The 15,644-nt window shown below is 45.9% G+C and overlaps 1 protein-coding gene across 2 annotated transcripts in view; it reads right to left on the reverse strand.

Annotated features, from left to right (window-relative positions):
- Positions 1 to 452: 452 nt before the first annotated feature.
- DENND2D (DENN domain containing 2D) overlaps positions 453 to 15,644 on the reverse strand; it is a 528,923-nt gene continuing 513,731 nt past the window's right edge. The window contains exon 12 of one of the 2 annotated variants that reach the window (XM_069238997.1): positions 453 to 1,086. In XM_069238997.1, the coding sequence (XP_069095098.1) occupies positions 1,034 to 1,086 (53 nt within the window). In that variant the 3' untranslated portion in view covers positions 453 to 1,033. The remainder of the gene's footprint in view (positions 1,087 to 15,644) is intronic. The other variant, XM_069238996.1, reaches the window with a different exon arrangement.

Genomic DNA, 15,644 nt, shown 5'->3' on the forward strand with positions numbered 1-15,644 from the left:
GGCTGTCCAGGAGGTTGATGGTGTTCGTGCCAGTGAGGTTGTCAAGCACGATGAAGAAGATGGAGTCGAGTACGAGGGAGGTGGTGATGTCTGCGATGGCATTTCCAAGATCAACTCGTCGTCATATTGGTCTGTAGAGCAGGCTTGCTCCCAGGGTGCTGGTGTTGGTTAAGACGAGTTTGAATGGCAGGTATTTCAGTTTGTCACTGGCATCTGCATCAGTGAGGGTGCAACAGAAGTGTTCTTTGTAGATAACTGGTTCTTAACTTTTTGACAGCCTTGGACCCCCACTTAATCTTTACTCCGGGACCCCCACTAAAATATTATTTGAAATCCGAGGACATCCACTGTGCCGTTACTGGAACCTGGGATCCCCAGCCTAAGCATTTTCAATTATTTTCACTGCAAAACAATACAAAAAAACATACAGAAATACACATTCATCAAACACGTGCCAGCTAAGTAAATTTATTCAAATTCCCACATACATTTAAATAAAAATAATTATTTCTTTGTATCATGTATCTAATTGTCTTAGGGGTGTAATTTCTTGAGCAAAAGTGAAACATTACATTGAAAATTCGCCATCACTGTACATGTACAACTGAAATCAGAATGTTTATTTTAAAATTCAATTAAATCACATCTTTGATATTCAAAAAACTAAATGTGTCCATAAAAATGAACGAGTCATATCTGATAAAATATAATCAAACGTAATTTAAAATTCGGCTAATATTTACATTAAAATACAGAAAAATCTGAATTTGAAATTATTAGATTACTTACATTTAGAAAAACATCTATAAAACTAGTGTATTTATGTACATTACTATTTAATCTTCAATGCCAGGTCTACATAGTCCAGTAAAGACTGATAAATACAGTACAGTTTTTTCTTCAGCAGCTACTACCGTAATCATGTCCAAGGTAGTCTTAGAAAGTCTGGGTTCTACATATACAGGAAACATTGAAAATGTAAACGGCTGTTTTTAAGTTTGGCCTGTCGGGTCCATTCCACGAAGTCATAATTTTATTTGAGCTTCTTAAGACGTTGATATTCAATTACCTTCTGTTGAAAATAACCTATTGGGAAAAATTGGCAAACATCTATAAGAAAATAACAAAGCGCGAACGTTTTACAAAAAGTAACAACATGTTTTTAGATATTAAGGGGAACTCGCGTTTAAACAAAATAATCTACAGTTGCCCATCAAAAACAAAGGCTAGATTACGGAGGTATATTCCATGACGTCCAGAATTTGATCATACACTTTTCATCTCCTGAGTAGCTAGGCAAACCAAGTACACGGCGTGTTAATGTTCAATTAAAAAGCAATCACATAAGTCATCGTAATATAACATTATAGCATTACATGAGCCTGCTGCATGCATGGCTACAAGCAGTACTGTACAAAGTTATACAACTAAAATATTTTAACAAATATCATTTTAATTGGCGACTAGGGGTGTCCTTATATGGGACTAGTTAAACCTGCAAAATCATTCACCTCAAATATTTATCAGTGGGTTTTGAAGCCAGCATGGATATAATTTGTGAACAATGAATGGAAAATGTCTGCGTCTTAAATTATCTTCAATTTGCTGTGACGTCCAAATTGATCAAATGTAGAGTTTTTTAGTTTACGGTCTGAAAGACTAAAAATACCGAAATATTCCTCTAAGCTAAATTATCTACCATGTAACCTTTGACAGTGCTTCTATTTTTTAAAATGTTTTAATTGAGTTTTCTCAAAGGTACAACAACAGGGAGAGGGGCAGAGGATGCGCAGAACATTATACATATAAGTGGTATGAGGTCCAACCTGTAATACACATTAAAATGTTGTTAAACACAAATAGCATCTGGAATGATATGTGTGTTGGAAAATACAACTATACTGTATGATAGCTAGCACAATGTGCCACATACATAACGAAAACTGCAGTTCAAAATGTACGTGTACCTTGAAATGCACGTAGACCTTGGACTGAGGGAAGGTCGTTGAGTAGAAGGGTGTCATGAGATGAAGTATAGTGAATTCTCAGGATATCTTGAGGGACGAACAATTAGGATACAGTTAGGGAGCTGGGGGAAGGAGGGAAAGGAGGGGGGTGCGAGAGTGCAGCTGAATTTACCTGGGAGACTGGGCGAGAGTGCATGCAGTAGGGCCGCAAGTGCAATAGAACCCAAACAAACAACTTCAAAGTGGACAGTGATCAGATCACTGCGTATCTTTTATTGGAAGTAATTTAGTACGGTAGCCCACTGCAAAGAGATGGGCTGTTTTTAGAGGCCACTAACTTCCTCACTACGGAGTGCCTCTTCGGCTGCACCCCATTTACGGAGGGCACCATACCAGGCTTCTCTGAGGGTAGTGTTGGGGAGCACCAGTGCACGGTGATAGTGCACTCAGCATGGAGGAGCTCCAATGCTGCAAATCGGGTGCACACTTTATGTTGTTTCTTATGCCTACAGATGCAAAGGGCATATGGTCCACAGGTCTGTAAGCTTTGTGACTTCATGTAGCGGGGAATGAATGGAGTTCCAATATCCTTGTCTTGTGGTGCAGGACCATAGAACATATTTGAGGTCTGCAACTACGGTGGGACAGCGCAGACAGGTAATGTGTGTGTCTTGATTTTGGTTCAGTCGCATTAGGGTAAGATACGTCCTATGCAGGTCATTAAACTGAGCGTTCCCGAAACATGAGGTACATGAAACTTATGGGTGTAATAGTGCGTGCTCCCATTCGTTGCTTTGTGGGGCCCTCCCAAAAATATTCCTCCCGCTTGTGTTGTAGCTTGGTAAGGGGAACATCGAAGAGGGTTCAGAAGGCTTTGTATATAGCCGAGTAACTAGATGATGGCCAGCACCCATTGGCAGAATAGCCTGCAGAACGGGGTGTGCAGGGGGTCCTGGATATAGTGTGCCCCACAAGGTGCTGTAGGTACTGTGGAGTTGCCTATATGTTAGGAACTGACAACTGGGAAGGTTATAGTCAGTAGTAAGCTGATCAAATGAGAGGAACTGACCATCTGAATAAAGGTTGCCTGTCGTGAGTTTGGAGTGGGATGTCCAAGATGCCATTTTTGTGGAGGAGTAAAAGTTCAGGAAGCTGGGGTGGCCTACTAGGGGAAATTTGGGTGCATATGTCAGTTTGCAGCAGGAGAGCCAATGGATTCTCTGAATGCAGGTACGAAACCTAGTGGGGCTAGGGAGGGGGGGGCAGCACTCCAGGGAGGAGTAGGTTTCACATGGTCACGGCTGGGAGGACAACTTGAGAATCCCAAGTGTCTCCCATGTATCGTCCTGCAAGAAAGCCACTGCAGCGGTGATGTCAGGAAGTATGCCTCATAAGAAGTTACGGCCACTCAGTGTTGATTTGGGATTGATAGGAGTGAGGATAGAAGGGAGTCGAGTTACACAAAAAAAGATCGCGGGGCACTATAGGAAGGTTGGCAAGTAATAAAGTATTCTGGGTATTACAATAATTTTGGCTAATGTTATCTTGTCAATCGGTGCAAGTGGGAGAGATTGCCAAAATGTCATTTGTGAGCAAAAGCCCCCCAGGGCCCCAGGGTAGATTCCCCTCACAGTGAATGATATAGCTGAACCCCCAGGTAGCGTATTGCCTCTGAGCACAAGGTGAATTGTTTTTACCCAGAAAGATGGCCTGCGCCACTTAGTTAGGACTAAGAGGATAAATAACAGATCTGGATCAGTTCACTCACAAACCGGAGGCGGGTTGCGAGGTTGGACAAAGTATCATGAATGGGGGTAAGGTTCACCTCTACATCCTGGAGATAAAAGAGCAGGTCATCTGCACATTGACAGAGCAAGTGTGCTGTCCTCCAATGCAATACCCCATGTCTGTCCTTCCCTTCTAAGTCTTATAGCCAGTGGCTCCATCACTCAGGCAAACAGTAAGGGGAAAAGTGGGCATACCTGTCAGGTGCCGCGACGGACTGGAAATGAGCGCAAGACGAAGGGGCCAAGTCAGACAAGGGAGGCTGGGTTCTGGTAGAGTAACAGAGTACAAGAGTCTTCAAACGCCCATACGTTTGAGCACCAGAGAGAGATAGTCCCATGAGAGCATATCGAATGCCTTTTCCAAATTCAACACAAGGGATGATACAGCTTGTGAATACCTAATGGCAAGAATTTTTCCCAATAGTTTATAATTAGCACCTAGAATGGCAATAGGTCAGTAAGAGTCTAACTGTGTGGGGTTCTCTGTCAGGTTTAGGTATTGAAATCAACAAAGACTCTTAAAGGGAGCTGGGCAGTTCACCGCTTTCCCTGGCAGCCTTGTGCATTGCTGCTAGTCTGGGTGCTAATATTGCAGAAAACATGGAACAATATTCTAAGGGCAGACTAATGAGACCCAGGGTCTTAGTATTGGCTGAGTCTTTGATGGGCAGTGCAACAGCTTGTCCTGTGATCGGGGTATCTAGGGCCACCTTGGTCAGTGGAGTTATAAGTGGGAGTGGGATATCTGTCACAAGGCAACCTGAGGACTTCTGGGGAGGGTTGGTAAATTGCAGAATAGTAAGAGTAGAATGCCTGTAGGATCTCACTTTGGGTATGTACAAGAACTCCTGAATGTGAACAAATCTCTGTGATGGGAGCAGTGGCTGTGTCTTGTTGGATCAGCCAGGAAAGTAAATGCCCAGCATTGTCACCTTCTCTGTGGAACCTGGCTACATGAGCTGTAAAATTAAAGCATTGGTCGTGTTCAAGCAGGGGGATGTAGTCAGTTTTCACCACTAAATAGATGGGAACAACCGTGGTGTCTCTATCTGCTCTGCTCCCTAAGTTGGCAAATCAGGCCTCAGCAACTTATCTCCCTCTCCAGGGTGAAACGTACTACAATCTCTTTTGTACAGGGCCCCTGATGACTACCTTAAATGCATCCCACTCTATGGATCTGGTGGAGGCAGTATTGCTGTTCTCAGTAAAATAGTGTTTTATTTGGGTCTCCTGGGATGCACGAAAGGCGAGATCTTCTAGTTGTTGCATGGAAGCCACCATAACTGTATTAAGGTAAGTGGGGGTAACCAATGCAGATCCATAATAGGTGTGTCATGATCTGAAATTAAGAGGCCTAAATAATCATTGTCACACCAGTGAAATGAGAAAGTGGAAGCAGCGAAAACTGTAGAGGCGGACATAAAGATTGTGTGGGATGGAATAGAATGAGTAAAGTGGTGTGTGCCTGTAGTGTTCTCCACACATCTGCTAAGGACCAGCGCTGGACCCATGTACGGAGGGGTAGGGGAGGAGGTAATGGAGGGTGTGACCTATCCAAAATGGTGTCCAATATGCAATGGTAATCCACCAAGGACCCAAAGGGGGGTGTGCAATGCAGAGGCTAGTTTGGTGTAAAGTGACTCCCAGAACGCTTCCTGGCCATATGCATCCTACGGACATTCAAAGTGAGAAATCTAATGGCCTTTTAGAAAAAATGTGGGGTCGGGTGGGAGGTGAAGGGAGGCAAATGTTGCTGTCCCTGAGTTGTGGTCATGGTGCGCTATGCCCTGGATGCCATGCTCACGGTTTCCAGTTGGAGAACAGATAGAGGAGAAAGAGAACATGTAATAAAAAAATGAACAAAGGGTGAACAAGTGGCGGAGCTTACCACAGTCTGCGGTAGGCCCAAATGGGGCATAAAAAAGGTATCCTTCTTAGGCAACTGGGGGTGGCTTGGTCTGTGCCTAAAGTACTCACTTAGTATGCCCTCAGTAGCCAGTAATGTAAGAATGCCGGGCCCGAGAAACCGTGGTCGCTATTGAATTATCTAGCAAAGGTATGCTGTGCGTAGGTCTTGCTGATCTGTATGTTGTAAGTGATAACTCAATGAGGGTTGTCATTGATTTTTACTTATCCAGGGCCTAAGCATTAAAAGATGAGAGACAGAATCATACTGTGTCTAGAAATACAGACATACATTTAAGATCGGTATTGTAAAACAATAATATCCATACAATCAGACCAAATTGTCTGCTGTCTGTGGGATCACCATCAGAGGCTGCTGTGAGCCCTGCTGAGATTTGTAGCTGAGCTAGCAGTCATCAGATGTGAAAATATGGGGACCTAAGTCTTCATCAGAGGTGGTCCCCACAGAACCCAGATTGGCTGCCTCTTGCATGGCTTTCTTCCAATCGCCAATCATCTGTTCCAGATCTTGGATGGGGAGAGAAGGACCCCTGAGCTCCATCATGCTGTTTCCTTAGAGGGAGCTGTTGTCAAGGGGGTTGGTCCAAGTGTTGCAAGATGCTGCTGCCAAAGTGTTGGTCTCCTCAGTCCCAGGCATCCCTGGGATCTGTGAAGTAAGTAGTGGTGTTAATAGATACGATCTTCAGTCACACCGGAAATAACAAATATTGAATTCCCTGCTGGCGAAGGTGATGTTTGACTTCTAAAAATGAGGTGCTCATTTTGTACTGTTGTACTGTGCAGGAATATTCAGGGAACAGCATGACAGTTTGGTCCTCAACACAGAACGGGCCTGCCTGTCTGGACACTCGAAGGATGGAGTCCTAATCCCGGTAATGCAACAATTTGGGTAACACAGGACGTGGTGGTGCACCTGGGTGAGGCTGATAAGCTGGGACACTGTGTACTTTCTCCGGGAGTAGAAACGGGTGAGATCCATTGTTGGGGTAAATTACTGCAACCAGTTTTCCGAGTACTTGATGGGATCCTGGCCCACAGTTCACTCCGGGAGGTCCAGGATCCAAATGTTACTTTTGTGAGAATGCCCCTCCGCGTCCTCCACCCAGCTATTTAGTTCTCTAGCTTACAGACTTGAAATCACCTGTTACACTCTCAGCTAGTTGAGGCTGCATGTACAGAGAGTGTTTTCGCTTTCTGACACCCTATCTACTAGTTTGCAGTGGTTGTTGCATAGAACACTCAGTTCGCTAATTAGTGTTCCAAATTTGGCCTCCATGGATACTCTTGAGTGTTCAATTGCCTCCAGGACTTGATCCATTTTGTCAGACATGGAGGGGATTGGGCCGCCCCCACCATTGGCCTTTCAGGCATAGTAGAGGAGGGGGGCCAGTCGCAGAAGATGACGCCGGAGTGCGGTGACACTAGTAGTGATCAAATTGGGGATGGGGCAAGCTCCCTGGAGAAGCCACTCCAATGTCGGACAGTGGTGGGGGCAGTGATTGGTGGAGATCCGGTGGCATTATAACTTAGGGCCCACCAGAGGATAAGACGACTGACCGCAGGGGGCACCTGAGGGATCGAACACCAGACAACAGTCCTACAATATCGAGACGATGACTGGGCCATCCGAAAGGGATGCCCCCCGGTGTACAGCTCCCTCCGCAAATGAAGTCTAATGTCCCATAAAGATCAGTGGGCTGGTGGTTCGCAGGGTACAGTACAGGGTTTCTCATGGCTTTGGGTAGGAGCAGGCCTCACTTGTAGTGCCATCAGGGGCCCTTTAAAGGAAACTGCAGGGCCTAGCAGTAGTCTCTTCTTGCCTCTAGGTGAAGGTCTGCAATAAGTCCTGGGGGGAACAGGTCTGTGGAGCCCACAATAAGGATTAGAAGATCTGTGTATAGGTGGACCCCTAGGTTGAGGAGACGCAGTGTGTGAAAGCACAGTAAGGGCCCCATGGGTCCAGGGAAATGCACTCACCGAATTGTGTGATCCTCATTCCTCTGCGTCTCGGGATACTAAATGCAGCTGTGCCCCATTGTAAGCATGGCCTCACGGGGCCCTAAGTTTGCTTGAGGGCTCTGGTGACAAATCAGAGGAGAGTGGGCCTCCAGACAGGAGAGTGCCGCTCATTAAAAAATCTAAGCGGGGTCCTGTGCCGAGCATAGGGAAATCCCGGGCATATGCACCGAGGCTCCTTTCCAGTGCTGCCGATGGCATGCGATCATCAATCTCCTCAGGCAGCGCTGGCAGCTGGAATGGGGGGCTCCAAGGCTGTTGGGTGAGTGCAGGCTTCCCAACGCCCCAGGGTGAGTGTGGCAGTGGGGCCGACCTCAAGGCAGTCTTTAGCTCACGTCTCAGTTGCAGCCCAGAGCCAGGGTGGGTGCAGGCTGTGTCCGCCTCGTGGGTGCCTCCACGCTCCTGGAATGCAGATGATGTTTCTCTGTCATGGCATGGTCAGGGGGCTCTCAAATACCCTCTTTACAGCCAGCCTCCAAGGGTGTCGCAGCCTCCACAGGTGTAGGTTTATGCAGTTTGCCGGGGCAACGGCATTGATTCAGATAGATGTAATGGGCGAGAGAACAGAGATAATCAGAACCTGACCACCATGTTGACTGCCCAGGCTGTGCCACCCTTGACCGCACTTCTAAAAGGATTTTTGGGAGTTTTAGTATGCAAAAATGCAAGCTTTAACTCTTCAGGCTTATTTTGGGCAACAAAATGCAGGTGGGAGGATGAAAGGGATGGAGAGTTCTTTTGAAGCCTAATTCAATTGCGTTCAACTTTAGTACATTGGACTTCAGCTGATATTCTCTCTCGTCTCTAGTACTGACAATTATACATGCTTCTTCAAATTAGGCAGATGAAGGGTGTAATATAAATGTTATACAAGACAGCAGAAGGAGGAATACATGCTGTTTATTGTCCATGACAAAACTGATATATTTCATGGTCCCCCAGAGCAGCATCTGGAATGGTATGGGAAGTATCCTTTAGGAATGTCACCGAGGTCATGCTCGGAGCCGGAGGACTGGAGAAGAGTCGGTATTCATTATAACAAATAGCATTGGAAGGCCCTGTATTCTTAAAGGCTACATCTGGGCTCAGCAACATGCATACCAATAACATAATTACAACTAAGTGCTCTGAAGAGCATCTTTTACTTTGTTGTGGTTCCCTTCACCTTCCAGAACGGAATTGTTAATATGTGGTTTTAAATTAAAAAAGCACCCAGGGCTGATTTTCTTGCATTTGCCCAAAAAATAGGTTACATAGTTCACGTGATTCTGGTTCTGGTTTTTCATGTATAAATGTGACTTCTCGCAGAGAGCAATCCTTTTTCGTGGCATTGAACTTGAACCCTGTTGACTTTTCTATAATGAGTGGATTGAAAGCATCTCCCTTCGGAGTGCGCCTTGTAGACACCGGCTTTCCCTGTTTGTCATCTGATGAATTAAAGGGGCAGGCTTGCGTTCTGAAATCAATACCACAGCGAATATTTTAAAGCATGTGTGCTTTCTCTCCTACAACAATCCTCTCTGGTTATATTGCCCGACTAGTGACCCAGTAGGATACCAAAGGCCATGCATCAATGAGCTGCACGGAGGGAGAGCACCCGAACGAAAACAGGCATGACCTCTTTGAGCCAGCGAATGACTTGGTGATCTGCAGGTAAGCCTTTTTATGTACACCAGAGACTTGTGGGTTTTAAGACATCCGGGAGCATTGTGTGTGTTGAAAGCGAACCTGCTGCAACACCAACTTGGATCTTTCTGCACAACCTGTTTGCTTATTCCACCACTTGTAAATGTCCCCAGCCACCACTGCTTTGAACCCACATACCCAACAAAGAGCTGATCATCCACCCTGAACTCTTTGGTATGATCAAAGTAGAATGCCAAAGCTCTTTTTCGGTCCAGGCTGTGGAATCTCTTCTCTTCCTTAAAAGGATGAGGGGTTGTGTAAAAAGCAGGCAAGGTGATAGATTGACCTATATGAAAGGGTGTGACAACATTTTGGCAAAAAAGAAGCCCTGGTGTGAAGTACCACTTTGCCAGGATGAAAGGAAAGATAGGGTGGCTTAAATTACAATGCCTGCAGCTCACTTACTCTGTGGGCAGATATAATAGCTGTTTTTAATGAAGGGGCAGTCTGATCGGAGGATTGATGGCTATACTCAATAGCTCAGAATACCAGACTCTTCATGTCCAATTGTGAGCCACAAGGATTACTTGGGCCCAGTCGTTCTTGATCTTCTTGAGAACTGTGGCAGAAGGGGTATGGGCGGAAAGGAGTACAGAAGACCTTAGATCCACTTGAGACACAAAGTTGCTGAGCGAGTGCCGCCTTGGAAACTCCAATGCCCAAAACTGCTAGCATTGCATGTTTAATGCGGAGGCGAAAATATCTAACCAGTGCTCGACCAGGCATTGTTGACTGAGTTCGTCCACTCTGGCGTTCAGAGAGCCCGCTGGTGTTGAACCACCAGGGAAATGCCCTGATGTTCCAGCTATGTCCAGAGGCGCAGAGCCTTCAGAAAAAGAGTCCACGACCCCACCCAGCACTGCTTGTTGCAGGAACAAACGTCAGTGGTGCTGTTCTTGAACACCTGCACTACTTTCCCTTTGAGAGAGGGAAGGAATGCTTTCTATGCCAATCTGATCGCCCTGAGCTGCAAAAGGCTGATATGGAGCCCCAACTATGCTGGAGACCAGACGCTTTGGTCTCTGCCTCTCCCATGCGACTGCCCCATCGCAGGAGTGACACATCTGTCCCTACTGTCAAATCAAGTTGGGGAAGGGAGAGGAATCTGCCTCTGACCCAATCACGGTTCAAGAGCCACCACTGCAGAGTTTCCTCTGAGATCTGGACCACGTTGGAGAGATTCCGCTGATCTACACCCACTGCAACTTCAGGTCCCACTGCAGAGCCCGAATATGCCATCTGGCATGTGACACCAGCAGGATGCAAGAGGGCCATGAGGCCCAGCATCCTCAGAGTCAGTTTTACCTAAATTTAAGACAGAGGCTGAATCATCAGTGTCATTGCCTGAATAGCCTGGACTCGATGCTGGGAGGAAAAGCCTGAACATTCACCATGTCCAATAGAGCTCAGATAATAGGGAACATCTTTGAAGGGAGTCAGATGTGACTTCGGCATTTTATGTTGAACCCCAGGGAATACAGGAGGTTCGCCGTAGTCTGGAGGTGGGAGATGACAACCCCAGGCGAGCCCACCTTTAACAGCCAGTCTTTGAGATAGCGGAAGGCTGGAACCCCTGATCTGCGCAGATGAGCTGCGATCACCACCATCAACTTGGTGAACACCCGAGGGGCACTAGTAAGACCGAAGGGGAGCATGGTGAACTGAAAATGTTCCTGGCCTACCGTGAATCGCAAGTAACGTCTGTGAGCAAGCAGGACGGGAACATGGAAATACGCATCCTGCAAGTCCAATGCTACCATCCAGTCTCCTGGGTCCAGGTCAGACAGAACCTGAGCCAGTGGGATCATTTTGAACTTCTTCCTGAGGAAGAGATGGAGGAGGTCTAGGATAGGACAGAGGCCCTTGTCCTTTTTGGGTACCAAAAAGTAATGGGAGCAACAACCACAACCTACATATGGCTAAGAGAGCTGAAACCTCCTTGCAGAGAAGTGCCTAGTGATCCTTCTCTTCCAATCGCAGAATGGTGGCATAGATGGAGGGGTAATCTCAAAGAGGAGGGAGTAGTCCCTTCTGACGTGGCTCTTTGATCCCGAGGATGTTGGATGCCAAGTCCCTGGGCACGCAGAGGCTGGGCTGAATGCGTGGCACAGTGACTGGAGGGGAAAGGACGTGGTTGGATGCTCATGCCATAGCCACAAAAGGGGCAAAAAGCAGACTGAAGGGGGCAAGGCGCAGCTGCAAAGCCTAAGCACCTGGCCCTAGCCCGGGACTTCTTAAAGCGCTCGAGCGTTAAGTCTGCTTTGTCTCCGAAGAGACGGGTGCCGTCAAGAGGCATGGCTATAAGGGTGATTGGACATCCCTCGAAAAGCCAGACATCCTCAACCAGACGTGGTGCCTCAAGGCCACCATCGAAGCAACTGATCTGCCTAATGAGTCAGTCATATCCAGCCCACATCGTGTTGTGAACTTTGCTGCGTCTCTTTCGTCAGCAAAAGCTTGGGAGAGAATGGTCCGGACCTCCTCCAGGACCTGTGGCAGCACCTGCACAACTGGGTCCCATAAAGTATGGGTATAATGGCCCAAAAGGCAAGCAGTGGTCACAGACCGCAATGCCAGGCGGGAGGAAGAAAACATTTTCTTCCCAAGCTCATCCAACCTCTTGGATTCCCTATTCAGGGGTGCGGAAGGGAATGCATCCAGGGATGTGAAGTGGATAAGCAAGTTCTCAGGGGTCGGGTATTGCGGTAGGAACACTTAGAGTTGGTCTATGGTGGTGGACAATTGTTCTCTTCACAGGAGCCACTGTGCTGAGTTTGGACCAGGTCCCTAGCAGGACATCAGTGAGGGCATCATTAAAGGGCAAAAGGGTTTCAGAAGTGGAACCCTGTGCTGTAGGTTATTCTCAAATTTTTTCCTAGTACTTTTTTCACTTCAGAGGTGCTGGGATTGAAAGTTGCAACACATACCAAACTATTAGTTGAACACTTCTCGGTTGATCCTAATAGTGTCTTTCTTGGAGCATACCATGCACATTTCATGGCTCTCTTAAGTAACTTGTAAGGATAATTGCCGGCTGTTAGAAATTGGGTCTCTAGTTGGCAGAGGTAAGCACCCTGTCCAAGTAGGGACCACAATCCTAATCAGGGTACGTCACAACACAACCTAAATTATCCTGTTCTCACCCTCATGTAAAGATGCTCTCAACTGTGGTGAGGTCAAAATGTGTCAGTGATGTCTTGCATGAGAGAGGTGGGGAGACCTTTTTCCAATCCTTTAACAAATAGCACATTTTCCAGGCCCTGAGGGAAATAAGGAACAGAAGTCTTTCAGGAACTCAGACACTCTGTGACTGGCTCCCATCCTCATAGCGACTTCTAGTAGACTATTACACAGGCAAAATACGCTAACCCATTAAATGATACTGTGTATGGGAAGCTTTCTGGGTCATGCCTCTGGACAAAAAAAGTTATACATTATCTCTATCCATGTTTGTACCTAGGTTTTGTATTGTTCCACTTGATGTATTGTATTTTGTGTTTACCATTAATATGCAGGGAACTTTTTGGATTTTTAGTTTTTTTTGTGTGTGTACGTTGTAATCAATATTTGACATATAAAATCATATATAAATTGTATGACACATACAGGAACTAGGAGCTGTTTTGTATATTGACAAATAAGAAACTGATAGCCAATGGGGGTCTCTTTTGTCTTTAGTTTGTCTATAACTGATCCCTCCCCCATTCAACCTCTATATGATCAACCCCTCCATTATATGGATTTACTAAAAGTGGCATTTCGGAAACAGTAATGCAGGATCCAACTTCACCAGTAAGTAGGATTTATCACTACCACTTTGAACATACAAAACATGACAAAGCTAATCCTTTCTGATCAGGAATTACCACTTAAAAGGGTATAAGGAATTCCCAATGCTAACCTATGAGAGGAGCAGGCCACACAGTAGTGAAAAAACAAAATAGGCTGTTTGTCAATACTAGGGCATGTAAAACATAAAAGTACATGGCCTCTTTTTTTATTGATACAGCACCCTACCTAGGGCCTACCTTAAGGGTGGCCTATGTGTAATAAAAGGGGAGTTTAAGGCTTGGAAATCAATTTCAAATGCCAAGTCGAAGTGGCAGTAAACTGCACACACATAGGAAATGCAGTGGCAGGCCTGAGACAAGTTTGAAATACTACTTCAGTGGGTGGAACAATCAGCATTTAATTTATAGACCCTGGGTATGTGGTATATCACTTTACAAGAGATATACAAGTAAATATGACAAATAAGTGTAAACCAACTATACCATGTTTAGAGGAGAGAGTACATACACTTTAACATTGATTCACAGTGGTAAAGTGCCCAGAGCACTAAAGCCAACAAAATGGTCAGAAAGGCAAACATTTGGGGTAAACCTACAAAAAGGGCCAGATTCAACAGTGTGTAACTAGACCTGTGTCCACCTATGTTGAGTAATTAAGATTTTAAGCATATAGCTTTATATTTGGAAAGCAAATTTCTTGTGTTTCATGTTTTCTCTAAAAGCGAATCTACACGTTTATTCTAGATGAAGAGGATAAGAACCTGTGACATAATATCTAACCTGTAATACTGCACAGAAAATATAATAAAAATAATCTAAAAATTTCCGTGACCGAGTCTGATTTTTCATGTTTAGCTTTTGCACTTTGCCTAACTTAATGATGAATTTTCATGTGCTAATTACAGAAACACTGATCATCCAATATACTCATTGCTTCTGAACCCCAGCTACTCCTGCCAGGATGACTGCCTACGGTGATTAGTCACTTACCTCTGTAGAGTTTCTGCTTTATGGGAAAGACCTCTCTGGCACCCCAACCACCTGCTGTCTACTGTAATGTTTATTAGACATTGTGACTAATTAATATGAACAGCCTCATTTTGCCCATGGCAAGCAACCTGCCAGCCTACCATGTCAGCAGACGCTGTTGACTGTCCCTGCCCAGTGAAGAATCACGCACCTCATTTGTAGATCCCTGTCAGTTTGGTACTTGTGGATGTAATTTTGGCAAAGCTTTATGCACAGCTGGCTGTCATGTTGCTGTGGCCCGCTTTGCTTTCCAATTACTTTTTCAGAAACAAACCCCCTAAAAAGAGGCTAGTGTCTTAAAAATTAAAAAACAATGTATCTGAGCTGAGTGTTTTTGGCCCGCACGTCTGGGCCACTGTATAATTTCACCTCCAGGTTCCCACATCCATGGCATAACAGACCACAGGAGGGAGAAAAAAATGAGAGTGGCTGTAGTTAGGATGTACCTCCTGATGCAACCGACACCAAGACAATGGTAAGAGACACCCTCATATACACACCCCTGGGACCCTGACCGACCTTCTGCAACGCCATCTCCACCATTATTGCCCCTCTTGTCATTGGCTCCAACCACCACATCCTACTCGGTGACCTCAATTTCCACACTGATGACCCCAATGAAGCCAACTCCACCACTCTCCTGGAGAACATGAGCAACATTGGTCAGACACACACTCCATTGCCACCTCCAGTGACAGAGTCAAATTCAGCCACGCCACAGAACTCACATGGTCTAACCACACCATTGTTCACTTCACCATCGCAGGCACACAACATACCATCACCAAGCACCATGATTCAACCACCAAAGCTGGGGCAAGGTAACAGAAACACAATGGACTCAGGCTCTCAGCACCTCCCAACCCAAGGCCTCATCAGACCTATAACAGTCAGTCCAGAGCTTTTACACCTGGATCACCTATTGGGCCGACAGTCACCCCGCTGAAGCCAGCTAGAGCCAACAAAACAACAGGACAAGTTAGTTGGTACATCCCACAGCCCAGAACCACCAAGCTCAGCTGCTACCACTCGAGAAACAATGGCGATCCACCTGGAATCCTTCTGACAGAGTGGCCTACAAATCAGCCCTTAGCAACTACCACCAGCAAATCAAGGAAACCAACAGAGCAGCCACCACAGCCCGCATCGACACAGCGGCTAAACGCATGAGAACTATTCAAAATAGTTGAAGAATACTCCAACCCAGCAGCCACAGAGAACACAATCCACCCTTCCCAAGAACTCTGTGACACCCTCTTGGACTACTTTCACAGCAAGATTGCCACCATCTACAATAACTTTGAGCCCCAACCCATAGTCCACAACCTCATCAAGCGCACCCAACCAACGCACACCAGCCGGACAATCACCGCATGGACACCGTTCACCGCACAATCCACATCGATCATCATGTCAACTATCCACTCCAGAGCACCAAACGA

Source organism: Pleurodeles waltl, chromosome 6 (assembly GCF_031143425.1).
Source record: "Pleurodeles waltl isolate 20211129_DDA chromosome 6, aPleWal1.hap1.20221129, whole genome shotgun sequence".
NCBI classification, from domain to species: domain Eukaryota; kingdom Metazoa; phylum Chordata; class Amphibia; order Caudata; family Salamandridae; genus Pleurodeles; species Pleurodeles waltl.